Below are 21,304 nucleotides of genomic sequence, written 5' to 3' on the forward strand. Positions count from 1 at the left end.
GTTTCAAGCTTAATTGCACGTTGAGCCGTTTGGACGTTTCAAGCTTAATGCAGTTTTGGCATTTTCTTTTCGTTTTTTTTTTTTTCTTAACATAATCATTACCACCTACCCTTTTCATCGATATCTTGCACGTTGTTTTACGTTGAGTTGTTTAGACGTTTTAAGCTTAGTGTCCGTTTAGCAATGTCTTTTCGTTAGATGTTTATCTTAACATAATTATTACCAGCTCCCCTTTCCATAGATACCTTGCACGTTGTCGTACGTTGAGTTGTTTGGGCGTTACAAACTTAGTGTCCTTTGGCAATGTCTTTACGTTTGATTTTTATCTTAACATATTCGTTCTCACCGCCACTTTCCATCGATACCTTGCTCGTTGTCGTACGTTGAGTTTTTTAGACGTTTCAAGCTTAGTGCCGTGGATTTTTGTATAAATAACTGTATTAACAATTTTTGGAGAAAAGTTATTGCAGCAGGATCATTTAATTGGAATCTTTTTGAAGTGCCTTGTCCAAACGAAAATATCTTACAACAATTAAAAACTCTAATATCTAAACTTGTATCTGTATATAATTAAAAGTGTAAAAGATATGTTTTTAAGAAATATTATGTTAGAATTGTAAAGAATAAAAAGTTTTTTAGCGAAACTGCAATACATTTACGACTTAAAATGTTAAATAATAAGTAGCGAAAAATACACCTTTAAAGAATAGTTAGAAAGATCGTTTAGTCATCGGAAAAACCATATACATATAGCCAATCATATTTAAGGTTAGGATCAAGTACTGTTGGACGAGACCATTTAACTTGCAAACATATTTTACGAGTACAGTCTATGTAACTATTTCTTACCTTCTTCAGTCAGAAGATGTGTGTGTTTGGATTTTTGTATAAATAACCGTATTAACAATTTTTTGGAAATTAGTATAAATCAAGGTGCTGGTCTGTTTACATGCCTTATTGTTGCTCTCTGTGTCTGTGTATGCAGAGAATAGCACTCTGGAGTATGCTAGTTCTTTTCTTAAACGTTTCGGATACCTCTTCAGAAGTCTCTTACATTTATTCCTCTGGTTAGGATACACAATGCCTTATGAGACAATAAGTGAAACTATAAAACCTTGCGGTTGTATAGAAATATTCAAAATGAACGATTGGATCGATACTAGGACTGAGTACATATTATGTGAATCATGTAAAGAACAATTGACAAACCTGCGAATTGAAGATCAAAGGAGATTGGAAGCAGAACGAATACTTAGAGAACAACGACTTTTACACATAAAAACGCAAATTGAGGCATTAACGGACGACGTTCAAATTAAATTACATCACATAATTAAAAATACTGATCGACGAAATACCCTTATCCGATATTTGAATAGAGGTTACCTGAGTAAAACGCTACTTGAACTACTAGGTTTTGTGAAAAAGGGACGATTTTGGCTGGCATATCCCAATCGCTTACTAAAGATGGAGGAAGATTATAAAGAAGTGCTTTTTTGGTACTAATGTAATGTAAATAAACAATACTTGTACATGTCTATGTCTTTTTTTAATATAAAAGTTTCAGTGTTGTATATATAACTTGTATCTATATGTAACTCAATAATAAAAGATATTTTAATGAAAGATGTGTATATTTCTCCTACGCATTACTACTGAATATGTTCTACGTAGAATGTCACGTTTTATATGGCAAGTTTCTAGATAAATTTTATAAAGATATAATTTGTATTAGTACAAGAGAATTGGGAATTTGACGTTGGTTCGTTTTATGATGTTTTTAGCCATAAATAATGATCGTATCGCACTTGGTCGGTAATTTTCGTAATATACATGAAAATACCTTTCTAATGGTATACTGCACGGAGCACTTGGTGCAAAATTGAGCGAGTTAGGGTTTGCTAGAGATCAAACTGCGATAAGAGATTTTTCTATGCCAATGGTTTTGTTTTAATGTTAATAACAATAAATAAGCATTTATAGTTCGACCAAGTTATTACAACGGCCGTTATGACACCTTACCATATATCTTTTGAACGGATAAGCGGAAATCGACGTATGACCCATCAAATTAAAGGATTTTGAATGATGAATTACATTGTGATGTTTGATTTAATAAAATTCTATGTATAAGATCTCTTTGACACCCTGTTACATTCTGCATCGAATGTCACGTCATTTCACGTTCTATGTCGAATGTCACGTCCTGCGTCGAATGACACGTCCTGCGTCGAATGTCACGAAATTTCACGTTCTGCGTCGAATGTCACGTTCTACGTCGGATGTCACGTTTTCTTAGGCACTGTACGGACAAGAAGAAGAAGAAGAATGTTCATACTGAACGTTGACATGGCTTCTGTGTGTCACCAACGCTTTCATTTGACACCTCATACGTCAAAATCAGGCCAATAGCAACGAAGAAATATGTTCTACGTAGAATGTCACGTCCTGCGTCGAATGTCACGTTCTACGTCGAATGTCACGTGACATTTCACGTTCTACGTCGAATGTCACGTCCTGCGTCGAATGTCACGTCCTGCGTCGAATGTCACGTCATTTCACGTTCTGCATCGAATGTCACGTCCTGCGTCGAATGTCACGTGACATTTCACGTTCTACGTCGAATGTCACGTCCTGCGTCGAATGTCACGTGACATTTCACGTTCTACGTCGAATGTCACGTCCTGCGTCGAATGTCACGTTCTACGTCGAATGTCACGTTCTCTTAGGCACTGTACGGAAAAGAAGAAGAAGAATGTTCATACTGAACGTTGACATGGCTTCTGTGTCACCAACGCTTTCATTTGACACCTCATACGTCAAAATCAGGCCAATAGCAACGAAGATACGTTTTAGCGCCCATTTGGCAATGCTGCCATCTTTGTTTTTTATGTCAAATTATTCTCCGTCTCCTCCCCGTTCCAACGACCTCTCGTACGTCACGATCGGACCAATAGACACAAAGATACCTAATAATGCCCTTTTGGCATGATTTGATGCGCACGGCATATACTGCGTTCAACCCCATTTTTCACCCCCTTTCCAACGACCCCTTGTACGTCATGATCGGACCAATAGCAACGAAGATACGTTCTAGCGCCCATTTGGCACTGCTGCCATCTTTGTTTTTTGTGTCAAAGTATTCCCCGTCTCCTCCCCGTTCCAACGAGCCCTCGTACGTCACGATCGGACCAATAGAAACAAAGATATGACGTAATGACCTTTTGGCATGCTCCGATGCGCACGGCACATACTGCGTTCAACCCCATTTTTCATCCCCTTTCCAACGAGCCCTCGTACGTCATCCTACGTTAAGCCGTTTGGAACTTACGACCGGGGGTTGCGATTTTAGGGGATGCGATTTAGGGGTTGCGCTCAGATATACATAGTCTATCTACTAATAATATTAACTATAAATTTCAGATCCCTGGTTTAATTTCCTACTCTGTCCTCCTGCTTTTTTTTCTTCATCACCCCAGAATTCAGACAGTGTACTTCTCTCCATTCTTTCTCTCCACTCATCATTATTTTTGCCATGTTTCTTTCATCCGGTCCGAAACCCATCCGCCCTGAAGTCTCCCCTCTTATTTGCCCATTTCTGGCAGTTTAAAATGTAGACGGGAGCGTCTGGTACCCCACAAACAGTACAGTCTGCCGAGGCAGATTTGCCTATTCTATTTGTAAAGGTGACAAAACTACCATGTCCGGTCAGAAATTGCGTCAGGAAGTAGTCTAGTTTCCTGAACTTACATTCCCACCACGATCTCAGATCGGGAATAAGCTCCTTCAGTTAGTCAGTCACCTTGGTTCTTCTTCTGACCTCATGATTGAATAAGTAAAATAAACATATTCAATGATAATTTGTACTTTAATACAAATTTTCAACACTTAGAAACTACCGCTTATGATGTAAATAACTTTAAAAAAATAATTTTTTACGATGTAAAATGCTTAACTTATGAATTAAAATCAATAACAATTTATTCATCGCTTGTAAAATGATGTTTAACTAGTTTCAAGTTTTTAATCCGTAGAAACCATCCCTTTATGCAAAAAAAACTTAAAAAGCCTATTTATACACTCCGCGTCATAGAAAACGGGCCACCCCAAATATTTCAAATAATTTCGAAATTATTATTTATTGCTACAAAATTAAGCATTTATTTTGGTGTATATTGAATTAATATTTTATTTTTTATGTGTCTTGGGTTATTTAAGTTAAATGGGTTGTTGCGAAAGCAAACCGACCCTGTAACTGGATTGAGGATATTCGTAGAACCTATAAAACAAAACAATTTTGAGAAAAAGTTGAGTTTACTATGATTGTTGAGTTTACTATGTTGATTAATGTTCGAGGAAGCGATTGTTTTGAGAAATGTATGATATTGTAAAGGGTTCTAATGAGTTTTAAACGCATCTCAGTATTACAGTAGCCGACTTAGTGTGAAGTAGTCTTTTAATAACGATGGAGAATTTTAAAAAATCGGTTGAAATTGTAACGTTACTGGGAAGTGGATTAAGTCAAAGACAAGTTGCAAGACAATTGAATGTTAGTCTTTCGACTGTACAAAGGACCCAGCAACGATTTATTGTGACAGGATCTCACCAACGACGACCTGGTACGGGTCCAAAAAGGAAAACAACCGCTAGGGAAGATCGCGTCGTCATTCTTGCTGCATTACGGAATCAGACCCAAACCGCTAGAATACTTCACAGCCATTTACAGCAAATTCAAGGACCAGCAATCAGCCTTTCTACTATTCGGGGAAAGATTAAGGGAGCAAAGTTTGACAGCTTGCAGTCCAGCAACAGGGTCCTTACTTTCGCCAGCTCACAAAAGAAGAAGACTCGATTTTGCCCGTGAGCACATCAATTGGACAGCAGACGATTGGAAAAAAGTATTGTTTACGGATGAGTGTAGAATGTCTATTTATGGTAAAGACGGACGCAGTAAGGTGTACAGACAGGCTGGAGAACGTTTCGTTGGTTGCACTCGGGCACCACGGGTTGCTTTTGGTGGTGGTTCAGTAATGTTTTTGGCAGGGATTTCTTTTGATGCGCATACGGATCTCGTCGTGATCCGACGGTGCCTTAACAGCAGTAAGGTGTATAACGGAAATCTTACATCATGTGATGCCCTATGCTGGATTTATTGACAACGAATTCCTGCTAATGCAGGATAATGCGAGACCACACACGGCAAGGATAGTAACGGAGTACCTTGACGAGGTTGGTATTCCAAAAATAGACTGGCCTGCTCAAAGCCCCGATTTAAATCCTATCGAGGATATATAGAGCCTGCTAAAAGTCGCGTTAGGCGTCGCATACCTGCTCCAACAACACCTGGAGAGCTTCAGATGGCACTCATTGAGGAATGGGCCACTTTTCTCCAAAGAGATATTCAAAACGTTATAAATTCCATGCCAAATCGAATGAGGAGTGTCATCCATAGTCGAGGTGGCAATACCCATTACTGAAAATGGATACCAGCTTTTTTTTTAATATACAGTTCATTTTTGTTTTAAAAACTGTAAGTTGATTTTTTCAATAAATTTCCTATTTTTCTTAAATTTTTTTATTTTCGATTGATGTTTTACGATAATGATGAAATTTTATATTAAACGAGTTATTGATTCAATATACAAAAAAATAAATGCTTAATTTTGTAGCAATAAATAATAATTTCGAAAATATTTTAAATATTTGGGGTGGCCCGTTTTCTATTAAGCGGAGTGTAGTTTAAAATGTTTTAATTTTCCATTTAGATAACTAAAAAAACATTCCTTGCCTATGAAACGATGTTTGTTTAGTTTTAATTCTTTAAACCCAAAAAATCACCCCTAATGACGACTACAACGTTAAAAATAGTATTGTACACATTCAAATTCTAAACTTACGTATTAAAATCAAGAAAAATTTGTTCCTTGCTTAGGAGACATTATTTCTTTGGTTGTAACTTTTTTAATCCTTAGTACCTCCTATACCGGTCTATGCTAATAAACAGGATATGTTCACACCAAGACATACATTTTAATCGGTGGTTATAAACAACGAGATTATTTATTGTAAAAGTAACTTTTTGTACTCAAAAAATTTTCAAAGTAGACGATACAATTTAATATGACATTTTTTTCAAAAATAATGCATTTTAAACCAGTCAAACTCCCGGATCTAAAAGAAGTACAGTAAAATAAAATATGTTGTATGAGAAAAACGATTAATTTTGATTCTGGTGGATTTTAGGTTAATTATACTGCCTTTTTTCCCTAAAATATTCCAAGAGTCCATCTTTTACGAGCTGTAACTTACTCAATTTACATGCAAATAACTTTTTGTAGTTCCGGTTTTAAAGTCTTTTAGTCATTTAAAGCCGGTCTTTTCATGGACTATAAAAACTTTGATATCCGGAAAAATCACCTATTTTGTTACAATTTAACGTTGAATACATTGATCCAAATATTCGCAAAAAAACTGCCTCATTTCACCGACCATATTCCACTTTGTATTGTATCTAGAGTATCTTGTAAAAAATGAATCTTCTTCTTTTATAAGCTTTAATTTTATTTTGCATTCTTTTTCGATCAGGGGCATATTTTTTGAGTTATTCATGAAAAGCCGTTAAAAAACGTGACTTTTTCAATAAAAATTCGGTGTTTTCAACCATGAATATCTCAAATAGTATTGACTTTCGGAAAAACTCTATGGAACAAAAGTTACGTAGAATTTAATCCTCTATCGATTTCTCTGTGAAAATAATTTCCACCCCCGAGAAGGGGTAGCAACCATCCCCGAGGCGGAAGCACATATCGGCATTATATAAATTTTGTTATTTGAGCACTTTCCCATCAACTCACCAAATTTCAAGTAAATTGGTTCGGTCCAACAAAATTGGGAGGTGAATAGCCCGAGTGACTGCAGTATCTTTGTCGTCTCTCATGTAAACGCAAACTATTTTTGCAGAATTACTTCACTGCAGATAGTTTACGTCAAATAAATACCAGCTATTTTACAATTTTTATATATAATTTTTTTTTCTCATACTTTTTATACTGTAATAAATAAATGGGTGATAAATAAACGAAAACAACAAAAACTGATAGACTCAATGGCAAAAATTTAAATTAATTGAACAACATTTTTATACGTTTCCTCGAGTATTTCATAAAGTGATTAGAGAATAATAGCTGAACTCTATACCTTTGATTTTTTTCTCTGAAACGACGATTCATTTCTTCAAATAAATATAGGGTGTCCCATTAAAAAAAGCTCGATGGCCTCATCAACTTTGACAAATATAACAGAAAAATTAGAGTCCAACAAAAAAATTACAATTTGAAATAAAAATCGACCTGTTTTTTGTGTTTAAAACTAATCAGTTTATAAAACACATGAATTTTATGCGTTAATTTTGGGACACAGTGTATATCCTTACTGTCCTGCATTACCGACAATTATTGCGTGAAAACAGTGAATTGTTCCGTACCAAAGTATGAATTAGCGTATTTCCCAAAACCCAAAAGTATTCAATGTTTTCTTGGTGCGTTTTGTGAAAGTCATCATCACCGTCAACAACCCGAGCCCGCGATTAGATTATGGAGGCGGAGCGATGTTCTGCATGTGTATTGGACCTTCGCTCGTTCGCTCCGTCTCAGTGTTGTGTTGTGTGGTAATCGTAATTGTACAAATATGAGAATCGTTTGAAAAAACTCGTGGTGCGGTACGTCAGTAATTGTGATAATTATTCTAGTCACAGTTTAGTGTTTATTTATTATTTGCTGTGATACTAATGGTTCAGTATAAGGATACCATTGTCGATAACGTACGGTATGTTAAGTTTTACATGTTTATATAAAGTTATATGCTTTTAAGTACACTGTAGAAATATATAGGTATGTACGTTAGGATGATGCAGCAACTTCTTTTAAAAAGTAGATAATCACATAATGTTTGAAACTATTTTGTCTTCCTGATTTAAAATAGAATATATGCCGAATAAGCGGCAAACATTAATCTGTGATTACAGACTTTTACTGAGACTTTTCTTCTGTTACATTAATGCCTTTCGTTTTATCGCTAGTACACTTTAATCCTGTTTTTCCAAATTTACTTTTCATGTCTTCAATATTTTTAGTAATAAAATAGCGCCAGTTTGATGAAGACACACTGTAAGATATCTTTAAGTGAAAATCCTCACTTATAATTTCATCTCAAAGTCTGAATGTCTGAATTAGTTCGGTCACTTCCATAGACGAGGCATGTAACTGACACAAAATAAAATTTAAAAAAGCGCAAGCTGAAGTTAGACACTTAATTTGTTTTGACAATAAAGAAATGGGAGAGAAGATGCCCTAGAAAAATCATATATGGGAGGTAGAAGTATAGAAAGTTGCAAAATACTAAAAACACAAGAAAAGAAAATAATAGATGTTTCTAGCAGTTACCACTATATTAGTTCGAGACGAGAAGATTCGACAGTACCCTCTTTATTATTATCATGGTGCTACAGTCCTTCTCAAGCCTCAAGAGACAGTACCCTTTGTAATCATTATTTACAATAAGAAAAAACTTAAAGCAGCATGGGTAGGACAGGACTGGCTCAAAAAAGGCGCCAACCTCAACTCCAAACGGAACTCCAAATCCTAATACATGTAAAGTATACCAGTATTATTGGCGAAAAAAAAATTTTTTGTTAAATTGAGTTTTGATTTAAATCCATAAACTTTAATATCATCCAAGGCGAGGAGTTTGTCATTGTCCCTTATACTGTTTTGTACTCCCTGGATACTCCAATAAATTTTTAAAAAGTTTGAGTGATTTTTCAAATGCTTCTACAAGAATCTAGTCGTTCAAAAATTTTTAGAAAAATCATGGTGATTGGTGGTCAATAGAACAACTCCCTTTCTGATTTTTTTAGTTTCGCCGTGGGCTCTAAGACTCCATAAAAATAATGTCGAAAATGGGCGTATTTTATGAATATAAAAATCATTAAAAGAAAATAATAATTTTATTGTATTTTCGTTTAATTTTTTTTTTGGAATCTAAAAACGATGAGTGGCCGACAAAAAATTCGATGTTTCTGCAAATTTAGGGGCAAAAAAACAATAAGTAGTAAATTTTATTATACCTAGTATAATATAATATACCCAATAGTTGCAACAACAGTTAATAGTAAATTAAAACGAAATTCACAATGACTGCCAATTTAGTGGCCCAAAAACAGTTACTGCAGAATTAAACCCTAAAATTCGCAGGTATTGGATATATCGTTTTAATTCATTATTCTGTTTGTTGGATCTCTAAATGTGGACGTTTTTGAACGGCTATAATATGCAGCCATTGGATATGTTTGTTTAATTTTCTACCCAACTTTAACTTTCTAACAAATTTACTGTTTGCCATGCCTCCACCCAGTAGCGCACCTAGAATTTGCGTCTGGGAGGGGGGTTTTGGTTGGTCACCGAAATTTTTTTTATGACGCTACCTCCATTTTGAGTCATTAAAATGTGTACAGTGTCGGAATAGGGTCCTGGGGGGGGGGGTTAACCCCCCAACCCCCCCCCCCCCCTGGGTGTGCCACTGCCTCCACCTAAAATAGTCACTTTAGGCCGGCGCGCAAAATTAAAATGACCACTTGAGGTCAAGGCTTGAAGACAAAATGGCATATGTCATTTTTGAGTAAAAAAGAATGCCCTTGCTCGTTAATTTACCTGCGATTTTGGCCTTTATTTTTACTCCCTCCTGGCATAATGTACTATATCTATGTTTTTGGACCCCTTAAATATGAAGCCATTTCGTATGTGTGTTTAATTTACTTATCTATGCTTTGGATCCCAATAGGCTTCTTCATCACAAATAGTGTTAGCCTTTTTGTGTAATGTTTGCTCCAAACAAGCATGTTTGGTTAGTTTAGTAATATAAATAAAAAAGTACCTGTGAACATAAAATTAAGATAAAGAAATACTAAAGAAAGTATAGTTATTCAAAAAATACGTGAAAATAAAAAATAAAGTGCCTCAATTAGCAAATCAATTTTTTAATCGATTTTATCTGATACCTGTCCGAAAAGGAACAACGAAGCGCTGTCGTTATGGATTATATAGGGTGATACACGCTATAAATCATTTAAAGACAATACATATTATGTTATAAATTTTCCAAAGCCAACAATTTCTTTATAAAAAATCGTGTGCTATACTTACAAAATTTTAGTTCTATTAAATTCTATTGAATACATGCACTTGTCTTTTTAGCCTTAAAATATTAAAATGATCTATTTGATTGATTATACACTATAATAACAATGTTGTTGATTAATATATTTTGGCAAGTAATGAACATCGATTGACTTTATCAATTAGAATAAAAAATTATAGATATTATTTGTATAGTAAACAATTCACAATCTCTGATATTGTAATGATGCCTAACCTCTCAATTTTGTTGATCAAAACAGTACGCACAGTGCTTCTAAAATCTTTCAAAAAGGACGGCATCAAAAATAGAGCGTGCAGCAAATATGGTAATACGTCTCTGCTAGGAACAACGATATTTTCGTCTGACTGTTATCTAATAAAGTATACAAAATGTATAAAAGAAAGATAAAAGTAAAGTACACAATTTGCTGACACTTTCAGACCAGGTGGTTTTCAAAAACATTCGTAAAAAGTATGTTTAACGTAACATAACCTCAAAAACTAAAATCGAATGATATTTTATTATACTATTAAAAAATAATGCTTTTGAGAATGTGGATATTGAACAATTAATTAATGACATTCACGTAAGATCTGCCATTTGAGATATGCGTTCAGAAGACTATTCTAACAAAATATAATAAGGTGATTTGCTTTTTTTCCTAATAATAAAAAATATTTCTATACCAGCTAAGGTGGTTTTATTTAATTAATTAAATAGCTTATGAAAACAATATTTATACAAATATATGGTTTTTGAAATACCAATTAAGTAGGAAATTAATTATCTTAGCTTAAAGTTATAACAAACTTTTACTGCAATGTTTCTTGCAATAGTTTTTGACATGTTTCTCTAGACATTTTGCTAAAATTGAAGTGTTCAGATAGTCCTGTATACAGAGTATAAAAGAATCCCCTACTTTTCCTCTTATTTGTTGTGGTATGTATTTAATATCTGCGATTCTTTCTTTTTTTTTTTATTTTATTATTTAATAAGCCAACAGTTGTTAGAAAAAACAAATCATCGGCACTCTTATCAGAACAATTCATATTGCTTTACTACACGTGCAACATCACAAAATTATGATCTTTAAATTTCTCGGTCGACAGTAGCGGCGACGCGCGTATGTTTTGAACCTCTTCTTTTCTGAATCGGCTTCCGACTCGGTGAAAACTGCTTCGTCTGTTTTAGCCCTAAAGGCGGGTACACATATGCGAGCAGAACTGTTCGCGAACCGTTTGTGAACGCTATATTCGTTAATTTGTACGATGGGACGAACCGCTTGCGAGCTGTTCGTTCGTTGCTCGTCAGGAACCACAGCCTGTCGGTTTTTGGGACGAACACAAAGAATGTTCGCAGTTAAATTTGGACGGTGTTCGAGACTATAAATTGTTTCTGCTAAGTGTGCGATGAGATCATTCGGTTAAACAAAATTGCTGAACGAGCGCGGCTTATTCAAAAGTAACGAGAGAAATTAATAACAGATAATGTAAACAAAATACCGAAATGTTTAGAATAACGAAGTAAATTAATTCTCGGTTTGTTATTAGATACTTAGGGTATTGGATAGTCTGAACATAAACATATTTTCAACGAACTCTTCGCGAACAGCTCACGAGCAGTTCGCAAACAGTTCGGCTCGCATATGTGTACCCACCTTAAGAGAGCTAGGATTTGCAACATTTAACAGTCTTGTAACGCTTTGTTCACTAAATTTGCGTTTTGGACATTTTGAAGATTATTTTTAATCTCTACAGCAGTTGACTGATGTTTAGTGCTGAAGACTTTATCAAATAGTAATCGCGATGAGTCGTTTTCCCCTGGAGACCCGTTCCTGGACGTCAAGTGGAAACGTGACCGTCTCTATAAAATGTGCAAATAAACATTTAAGCGTTTCTTCTCGCCTCGTAAACTTAACCTCTTATGTCCTGATTTAGAGCAACATTAAATGCTTTTACGCTTAAATAAATTTTGAAATTAAAAATAATTGACGTAAGCAAAATAATAAAAAAGTAATTTACAATCAGACCATTGATAAAAAAAATACTCCTAGATCCCAATCAATAAACAAAACGCATCATAATGAAACGATAGTTGAAATAATTGTATCCTTCTTGTAACATTGACGTAATAAGATAATAACTTTAATACGGTTGATTTTTTTACAATATCTGGAATATATTCGATTTGAGAGGCATTTTTTGATCCAACTTAGCTGCAGGTATGCTACTAAAACTATGCAGTGTTTATTATTGGCAAAATTTGAAAAATGAAAAAACACGTTAGGAAGCTAATAACATATTATAGGGGTATTTCATGCATTTTAGACATAATATGACGAATATTGGATATACGTGTATAATACCGATACTAAACAACAATAAATTGGGACGGATTCGACCGTTACGTGATGAAAGTTCATTGTATCTAGCAATAAAACACTGAAAACTTTTGTTTTCTACACCTCCACAAAATTTATTACAATTTATTTTCACTACAGCTGTTTCGGCAGACTGCCCTTCTCAAGTGATGTATTTTTACTATGCGTCTAGCCTGTATAGTCTTTAACTGACCAAGTTGAAGAGTTAAGAAATGTTTAGAGAGATAAGGAAGAGTTACTCATTTAGAAGTTACTCATTCAGGATAAATATATTTGTATATTTTAATTTGTTAATTTCCGCAGATTCTAGTAAACATAGCGTTAAGCCTTGAATATAGAGAATTTTAAATTGGTCATTAAACGAATGATTATGATCTAGAAGGTAAAGTACGTACGTAAAATCTGTTTTTCTATTATCCAAAGCCCTTTTGTGTTCTGCTATACGTTTGTTAAATGTTCTGCCAGTTTGTCCTATGTAATTTTTTGGACAGTCACCAAAATTAAGTACACCACTGTGTAAGAGTTTTTTGCCTTGTCTTGTGTTGTTCTGTATATTTGCGTAAGTTATTGTTTGTTCTGAAGGCTGATGTTACTCCTTTCTTTTTTATGTGTTTGGCTATTTTTGTTGATATGTAATGGAGCAAAAGGTATTGGGCGTTTTCTCTGATGCAGTTTTTGGTTTAAAATTGTTTTTATTGTTTGTTCGTTGTACCCATTGTTTACTGATGTTTGCTTAATGATATTCAATTCAAGATCATTTAGGAATTGATCAAGTTGCCTATTAGTTCCTGTAAAGCACCCACCAGTATATCGTCCAGGTATCCCTACCAATATACAAACCCTTTGAATATGGGATGTTTATGTTGTGTCTAGATCATCATCATCATCACTGGCTCGACAACCCTTTTTGGGTCTTGGCCTGTTCCAGGATTCTTCTCCATTCTGATCTGTTTCGTGCTTTTTTTCTCCAGTTTTTTATTTTTAAGGTTGTTATATCATTTTCTATTTGTTCTAAGTATCTCAGTTTCGGTCTTCCTCTTGTTCTTTTTCCTACTGGCATCTGTTTGAATATTTTGTTTGGTATTTCGCCTTCTTCCATTCTTTCTACATGTCCTATCCAACGCAGCCGTCCTATTTTAATGAATGTTATAATATCCGGATCCTGGTATATTTTGTATAGTTCAGAGTTGTATCGTCTTCGCCATATTCCGTTTTCTTTTGTGCCCTTATATATGTGTCGCAAGATTTTTCTTTCGAAGGTTTCGACGTTTCCTCTCTTTTAGTGAGTGTCCAGGTTTCTGAGCCATATGTGAGTACCGGTCTTATTAGGGTTTTATATATTTGGCATTTTGTCTTTCTTGCGACGTTATCTGATCGTAGGTGTCTAATTAAGCCATGGTAACATTTATTTGCAATAAATATTCGCCTCTTCACTTCCTCCGTAACGTTATTATCAGACGTGACTAGGGATCCCAAGTATATAAAGTTTTTTACCCCCTCTATGTTGTATTCTACTATTGTTATATTTTGTGGCTGCCTTATTTCTGCGTTTTTACTTACCTACATATATTTTGTTTTGGTCTGATTGATTTTAAGACCACTATTTTGTGCAGCTCGTTCTATTTGGTTGTATGCCTCTATCATTTCTCTTCTTGATCTTGCGATTATGTCAACATCATCTGCAAATGCTAGTATTTCCACGCTTTTATTAATGATTGTTCCTCGTGTATTGACTGTTGTGTCCCTCAGTATTTTTTCGAGTACGATGTTGAACAAGATGCATGATAGAGCGTCTCCCTGGCGTATTCCCTTTTTCACATCTATTGTTTCCGTTAATTCATTTTGTATCCGGATTCTACTTTCTACTTTTAGAGATTCTTTTATCAGTTCTATTAGTTGTGTTGGTATATTAAATTCTTTCATTGCTTTTATTAAGAATTCTCGGTTTATATTGTCATATGCGCTTTCAAAGTCTATGAAGAGATGATGTGTGTCGATGTTATATTCACTTGTTTTTTCGAGGATCTGTCGCAGAACAAATATCTGGTCTATTGTTGACTTCTGTCTACAGAAGGCACTTTGGTATTTGCCAAATATTTTTTCAGCGTGTGGTCTAAGTCTTTCATAAATGACATTGGACATTATTTTGTATGCTGCATTCAGCAGCGTGATTCCACGGTAGTTTCCACATTCTAACTGGTTTCCTTTTTTATGTAATGGTACAATAATACCGCTATTCCACTCCGTTGGTAGCTGTTTATTCGACCATATCTTTGTTATCATTTCATGTATTGTTTTTTGTAGTGCGTCTCCTCCTTCCTTTAGTAACTCCGATACTATTTGGTCCGATCCCGGTGCTTTATTGTTCTTTGTTGTTTCTAGATGATCCATAAAAATATCTGACAGCAATTGGCTTAGATGATTGCCCATGATAACTCCTGCAATCTTATTTGTATATATTTTATTATTAAATTCAAAGTGGTCCTGATTTATGCAAATTTCAAGAAGATGTAAAATAATATTATGGTACGTTTATATGACTGAGCTGTATAAAAATTGGGTGGTCAAGTTTCTGTAGTTTAATAAAATAGTACCTACAATTTAGGGGAGCTGTAGGTTCATAACATAGAGGTTTTTCTATTATGTTGAATTTAGTATTGATTTTGAATTTTCTAACAGTTTAATTTGTTTTTGGTACTTTTCCTGTTGATGTATTTTTTATTATTGTTGTCAGTTTTGTTTAATGCTACTTCACATTCTACACCTAAATATTTGAAAGTTTTTCATCACTAAGAAGTGTTTAAATCCTTTCTCTAAAAGTTAAATCTCCCTATTATTGAATTTAGTATCATCTGTTATATTTATAAATATATTGAAAAAACTATGGTCCAAAAAACTTTTTGTATAATGAATATTGTATTTTTTTATCACTGGAAATTAGATTATTTAGTTTTTTACACTGTGTAATTTCATGTCAAATTCCATATTATTTAAATAATATTTAAATAAATTTACATTTTGAAATAAATAATAAATAAATATTTAAATAAGTAACATAGATTTTGACATCTTAGATTCTTACCTGAGATTTAAAGTAGATAATATTATAGATAAAAAAATTTAACACACATTGCAAAAAATTAAATAAACCAATTTCCTCTTGTAAAAAACCCAATATTCATTATACAAAAAGTTAGTAATTTTTTCAATAGATTTATACATTTAACATATACTTAATTCAATAATAGCGAGATACTTTTAGAGAAAGGATTTAAACACAACTTGCCCCAACATAGTAATCAAAAAACTTTAGAATTTGTAGGTCTATAATAATGTGATGTAGCTATAGAAAAAATTCAATATAATAACTCTTATAGATTTTAAAATACACTAAATTTTCACCTAAATTTATCATAAAAACCCAATAGAACTAGTTAATACAATCCAATATTTTCAATTACCCAAAATGATTAATTTCATTTGATGTAAAAAAATCTTTTTTTTAGTATTCCTCCAACAGAAACTTTTGTTCTGGTAAGAAAGCTTTTGGGCCATAATATTACAAATCCAGTCATTACATCGGAAATTTTATATCCTCTTGAAATTTGCGTAAATCAGGACTCTTAGAATTTAATAATCAAATATATACAAATAACAGTGCATGACTTAGAATGGGTAATCCTCTAAGCCCATTGCTATCAGATATTTTTATGGACCATCTAGAGACAAAGATTTCAAAACATCCCGTATTCAAACAGTTTTTATATTGTGTAGATACGTAGACGATGTACTGGTATGTTTTATAGGAAATAACAGGCAACTTGACCAATTTTTATCGTGTATTAATTCACTCCATAGTCATATTGAATTTACAATAGAAACAGAACAAAATCAATCCATAAATTTTTTAGATGTAAAAATTTTCAGACTTAAAAACAAACATAAGTTCTCTGTTTTTCATAAACCTACCCATACTCCATACTGACACAACTATACATAATTCATCATCCCATCCCACACAAGATAAATTAGCAGCAAACCATGCATAACAGAAATTCCCATGTTAAAAAATAACTTCGCAATAAAATTGAATATCAAGAAAATAGCAGTAAACATTGGGTACAACGAACAAACAAATAAAATTGTAAATCGAAAACTACATAAGAAAGCCCTGAAATTAGTATTTCTACCACCAGAGAAAAAACCCAGTACCTTCAGCTCGATTACATATACAAGCAAGATATCAACTAAAATAGCCAAACACATAAAAAAGAAAGGAATAACACCAGCTTTGTAACGAAGAAGCTAACAAGAATGGATGATAAAAAGCTGTTCGTTTACAAATGCTTTACGAAGCCACGTTGCTCAATTCGGCAGATTCATTGGGAACGGGTAAGGATATAGTTGATAGAGAAATAGCAGATCAAAAACAGATAAATAAATAAAAGGTAGATAATAACAAGATCGTAATTTGACAATAAAAAAACATAAATACTAAATACAGCTAAACTGTAAAAAGGTTGCCAATAAGTCTTAACATGATACTTATAGATGACTTAAGATTAAATCAATTAAACATTAGATCAATATTTTACTTAAAGACGTCAAGATCACTTCGGAAAACATATACAGTGTGACCCATTTAGATTGGAAACACCTCTATAAAATTTGAAGTTGTTAACCGATTTTAACCAAATTTTTTTTTAATGTCATGTAATAAAAGGTCTATTGGGGGACAAAATATGAAATATTTAGGTAAATTTTCAGGGCATTCTACGATACTTTTTTTTCGTCGAAAATGGAGAATTTGTATTAGCGATTTTTTTATTAAAAAAATTTCTACGCCACTGGATTTAGATTGGCTTCAAATAGCTATGACAAAAATTTCATTAAGATATATTTATTAATAACAAACTTATGACAACTTAAAATTTTAAAACTCACCAAGAAAAAAACACTCTGTATTAACGTTAAAAAAACACTCTGTATTAACAGAAACATTGAAACATAATTTTAGTTTAAATCCTAGTTACCTCTACCAATCCACCATCTAATTGGATACATTTGTCGTAGCGTTTATGAATATTTCTAATTACATTTCTTAGTTGTTGGGGAGTAATTTCTGCACATGCCTGTCGAATTCTTGCACGAAGTTCGTTTACGTCTCTTGCACGGGTTTGGTTAATTTCTTTGTTTGATAACTCCCTAGAGAAAGTAGTCTAAAATTGTGAGATCTGGAGATCTGGGTGGCCAATCTATCAACGGACTACCCCGGCCTATCCAACGGTTCGGATAATTTTCATTTAGCCATTGCTTCACGGTTCTGGCGTAATGAACAGAACACTCATCTAACTGGATATAAAATGTAATCGTTCATTAATTGGGAGCTCATGAATAGCATCCCACAAGTCGGTGTTTAAAAATTCTAAAAAGTTCTGTGAGTTCAAGTTTTCTTCAAAAAAGAAAGGACCAATAACTCGTTCAATATACCACACCAGACATTGATTTTTTGAGAATACTGGCTTTTACAGTTTATTACCCAATGGGGATTATCTGCTGTCCCATAGCGACAATTTTGTGATAATACTACTCCATTTGTAGTGAAAGTGGCTTCGTCGGTAAACAACACGTTTTTTAGAAAATTTATATTGTTTAAATATTAACCTTGAGCCCATAAACAATATTCTAAACGTTTTGCTTCGTCGCCTTCTTGTAATGTGTGTAAGAATTTTGGTTTGAAAGGTTTAATATTATTTACCTTAAGACATCGCCGAATACTCTCTCGAGGCACATTCAAATATAAACTGGCATTCCTTAAACTGGCATTAGGGTTATTTCTGAAATGATCTAAAATGATTTGATCATTTCCTATTCTTCTTTGTAACGGGTTATTTTTTAAAATTAGTTTTGATACTGCACCATATTCATTAAATATTCTATTTATTTTGTTTACCGTACCGCATCTAATATTAGGACGATCCACATGTCTATCATTAAATATTGTAAAAACTTCCCTGGCACTTCTATCGTTATCTCCCAAAAGACGTATAATTTCAATTTTTTCTCTCAAACTTAATCTTGCAGCCATGACAGAAAATATTATTAAAAGAATTTGAAGTAAATATTGTTGCAGATATTATGCATAAATTTATGCTAGCACTGAAATTTGTATGATACAAATAATGTCAAACAGTAATATTGTTGTCATGGCAACTGAGATTTAAGTTGTAGCATGTAAAGTTATTAATAATGTAAGTGCGTTACTTGCATTAAATTTTTATGCTATTTTAAACATTTTTTGTCTAGTAGTGGTTTTTTATTAAAATTATTTGAAAAATAATTAGTTTTATGGTTATCTGTTGATACAGGGTGTTCTTTTTTGACTCGTAGCTTAGTGAGTTTTAAAATTTTAAGTTGTCATAACTTCGTTATTAATAAATATATTTTAATGAAATTTTTGTCATAGCTATTTGAAGCCACTCTAAATCCAGTGGCGTAGAAATTTTTTTAATAAAAAAATCGCTAATACATATTCTCCATTTTCGACGAAGAAAAAGTATCGTAGACTGCCCTGAAAATTTAACTAAATATTTCATATTTTGTCCCGCAATAGACCTTTTATTACATGACATTAAAAAAAAATTTGGTTAAAATCGGTTAACAACTTCAAATTTTATAGAGGTGTTTCCAATCTAAATGGGTCACACTGTATAAGAATAATTATCATTACAAAACTATAAAAATCGACATATTTACCCATAAACTGAAAGAAAAATTATATCTTCAATAGAATACTTCAAAAAAGACATATCGTCTATAAAAATAATATTTAAATAAAATAATAAGTTTCAAAAATGTGTTTATTAAATACTCAAAAAAATATAAACAAATACCTGCTAATTTCAGAAATTAGCAAATATGTATTTATTAAATTCTCCAAAAAATAATCAATATAGTTGTCAGTATACTTATAACTAAAACAGGTTGCAGTATTTAAATAAATTGAAATAAACCTTAATATTCAAATGGATGAAATTAAACTATAAATTTTTCAACGCAACAAGACACATTAATGATATTTGACTACAACTTAAAATCGAATAAAAAAGGCCTGTGTTCCGTTTATACTAAAATTAAGTTACAAAAACGTTACACCTAGTAACATACTTATATAAGAAACACTAAATTAAGCAAGTATATTAAGAACAACAAGAGCCAAAAGAAAAAACTATTATACAGTGGTGTATATAAACTTACATGTGGTGACTGCCCAAAAACTTATATCGGTCAAACTGGTAGAACCTTTAACAAACGGATAGCAGAACACAAAAGGGCTTTCAATAATAGAAAAACAGATCCTACGTACGCACTCCACCTTCTAGATCATAATCATTCTTTTAATGACCAATTTCAAATTCTCAATGTTCAAAATAACATGTTCATTAGGCCTTAAGCTATCTATTAGAAACTATGGAAATTAATAAATTAAATTATGCAGGTATAATTGTTAATGACCAACTTGAGAGAAATAGCTCTTCAATGTATTTAGTTAAAGACAATAAAATGTAGACGCATAATAAAAATATATCACTTGAGAGAGGCACTTTGCCGAAACAACTGTAGTGAAAATAGATTGTATGGAAGTGTAGAAAACAACATTTTCAGTGTTTACACCACCATATCCTTAGAATAACAGAACAGTTAGTTGCAAATAATATATCAACTTTTGTTTGCCAGAAGTATTTAAAGAATTTGACAATTTTTTTTAAGACAAATAATTTTTTTTATTGGTACCCCATTTTGCTTATTTAAACTATAATAGTCCATTTCCATCATATTGATAGCACATTATGTATGCAAATCCCTAAACTGTTGATACGGGTGACTCAATGAAAAATAGATATTTGTCAACAAGTTTACAGAAGTATATAGGAAAACAATTTTAAATTGAGTATGACCACCAGGTATAAAGGTTGAAGCAGAATAGAATACAATAGTTTTGAGGGTTACTAATCCCTAAATAAAGTTGCCAGTGTCGGAGTAATGGAGATTAACAGGTACTAATGAATTTGCAAGAAATGTAAGATGTTTATTTTATTGGTTATGTATAAAATAATTTGTGGCCGTAACAGGGCCGATTTGTAAAAAAATGAATATTATTTTAATCAAATTCCATTTCAGATTCATGATTTCTTCAGAATCTAAGGAATCTTCAACTCCAATGTTAATTATTACCGGTTCCAGCATTGCATCAGTCATATTATCCAAATTCCACATTTTATTTTCTTCCTTGTGAGCATGACTAACAGCATTTTTCCAATTTTCTGGAGTTACTTTTGATAAGGAATGTTCTAATAATTGTTGTAAATCTTCTAATTTAAAAGTTCTCCTTGTACTCAATTGCGTGTTTATCCAACCATTCGATTATCTCTCCTTTTTTCCATGCCGTTATTGGCAATTTTTCTGCTAGTCTTGAATGGTAACTAGCATTATCCATGACTATGACAGAATTTTTTGGAATTAAATCCAACATTTGCTCAAAATATTCTTCAAAAACGTCAGCAGTCATTTCCTCGTGGTAATCTTTGGTTGATTTTGAGGCAAAACTTAATAATCCACCATTGACAAAACCGTATTCGTTTCCAATATGGGTTATTATGAGTCTGCGTCCTTTTCCAACGGGAATATTGTTTATTCCAGTAGATACACCTTCGATGAATGCCTGACGGG

General features: G+C 32.9%; 1 protein-coding gene across 2 annotated transcripts in view; it reads left to right on the plus strand.

Annotated features, from left to right (window-relative positions):
* The window catches only part of Keap1 (kelch like ECH associated protein 1), a 160,460-nt gene that overhangs the window by 73,019 nt on the left and 66,137 nt on the right, over nt 1–21,304 (plus strand). Inside the window, exon 1 of one of the 2 annotated variants that reach the window (XM_072523413.1) lies at nt 7,636–7,824. The exons of the other annotated variant lie outside the window; for it this stretch is intronic. Coding sequence (XP_072379514.1) covers nt 7,787–7,824 — 38 coding nt within the window. The 5' untranslated portion in view covers nt 7,636–7,786. Of the gene's footprint in view, nt 1–7,635; nt 7,825–21,304 lie in introns of those variants that run through there. 2 annotated transcript variants of the gene reach the window in all.

This window comes from Diabrotica undecimpunctata, chromosome 2, assembly GCF_040954645.1.
Source record: "Diabrotica undecimpunctata isolate CICGRU chromosome 2, icDiaUnde3, whole genome shotgun sequence".
Taxonomy (NCBI): Eukaryota; Metazoa; Arthropoda; class Insecta; order Coleoptera; family Chrysomelidae; genus Diabrotica; species Diabrotica undecimpunctata.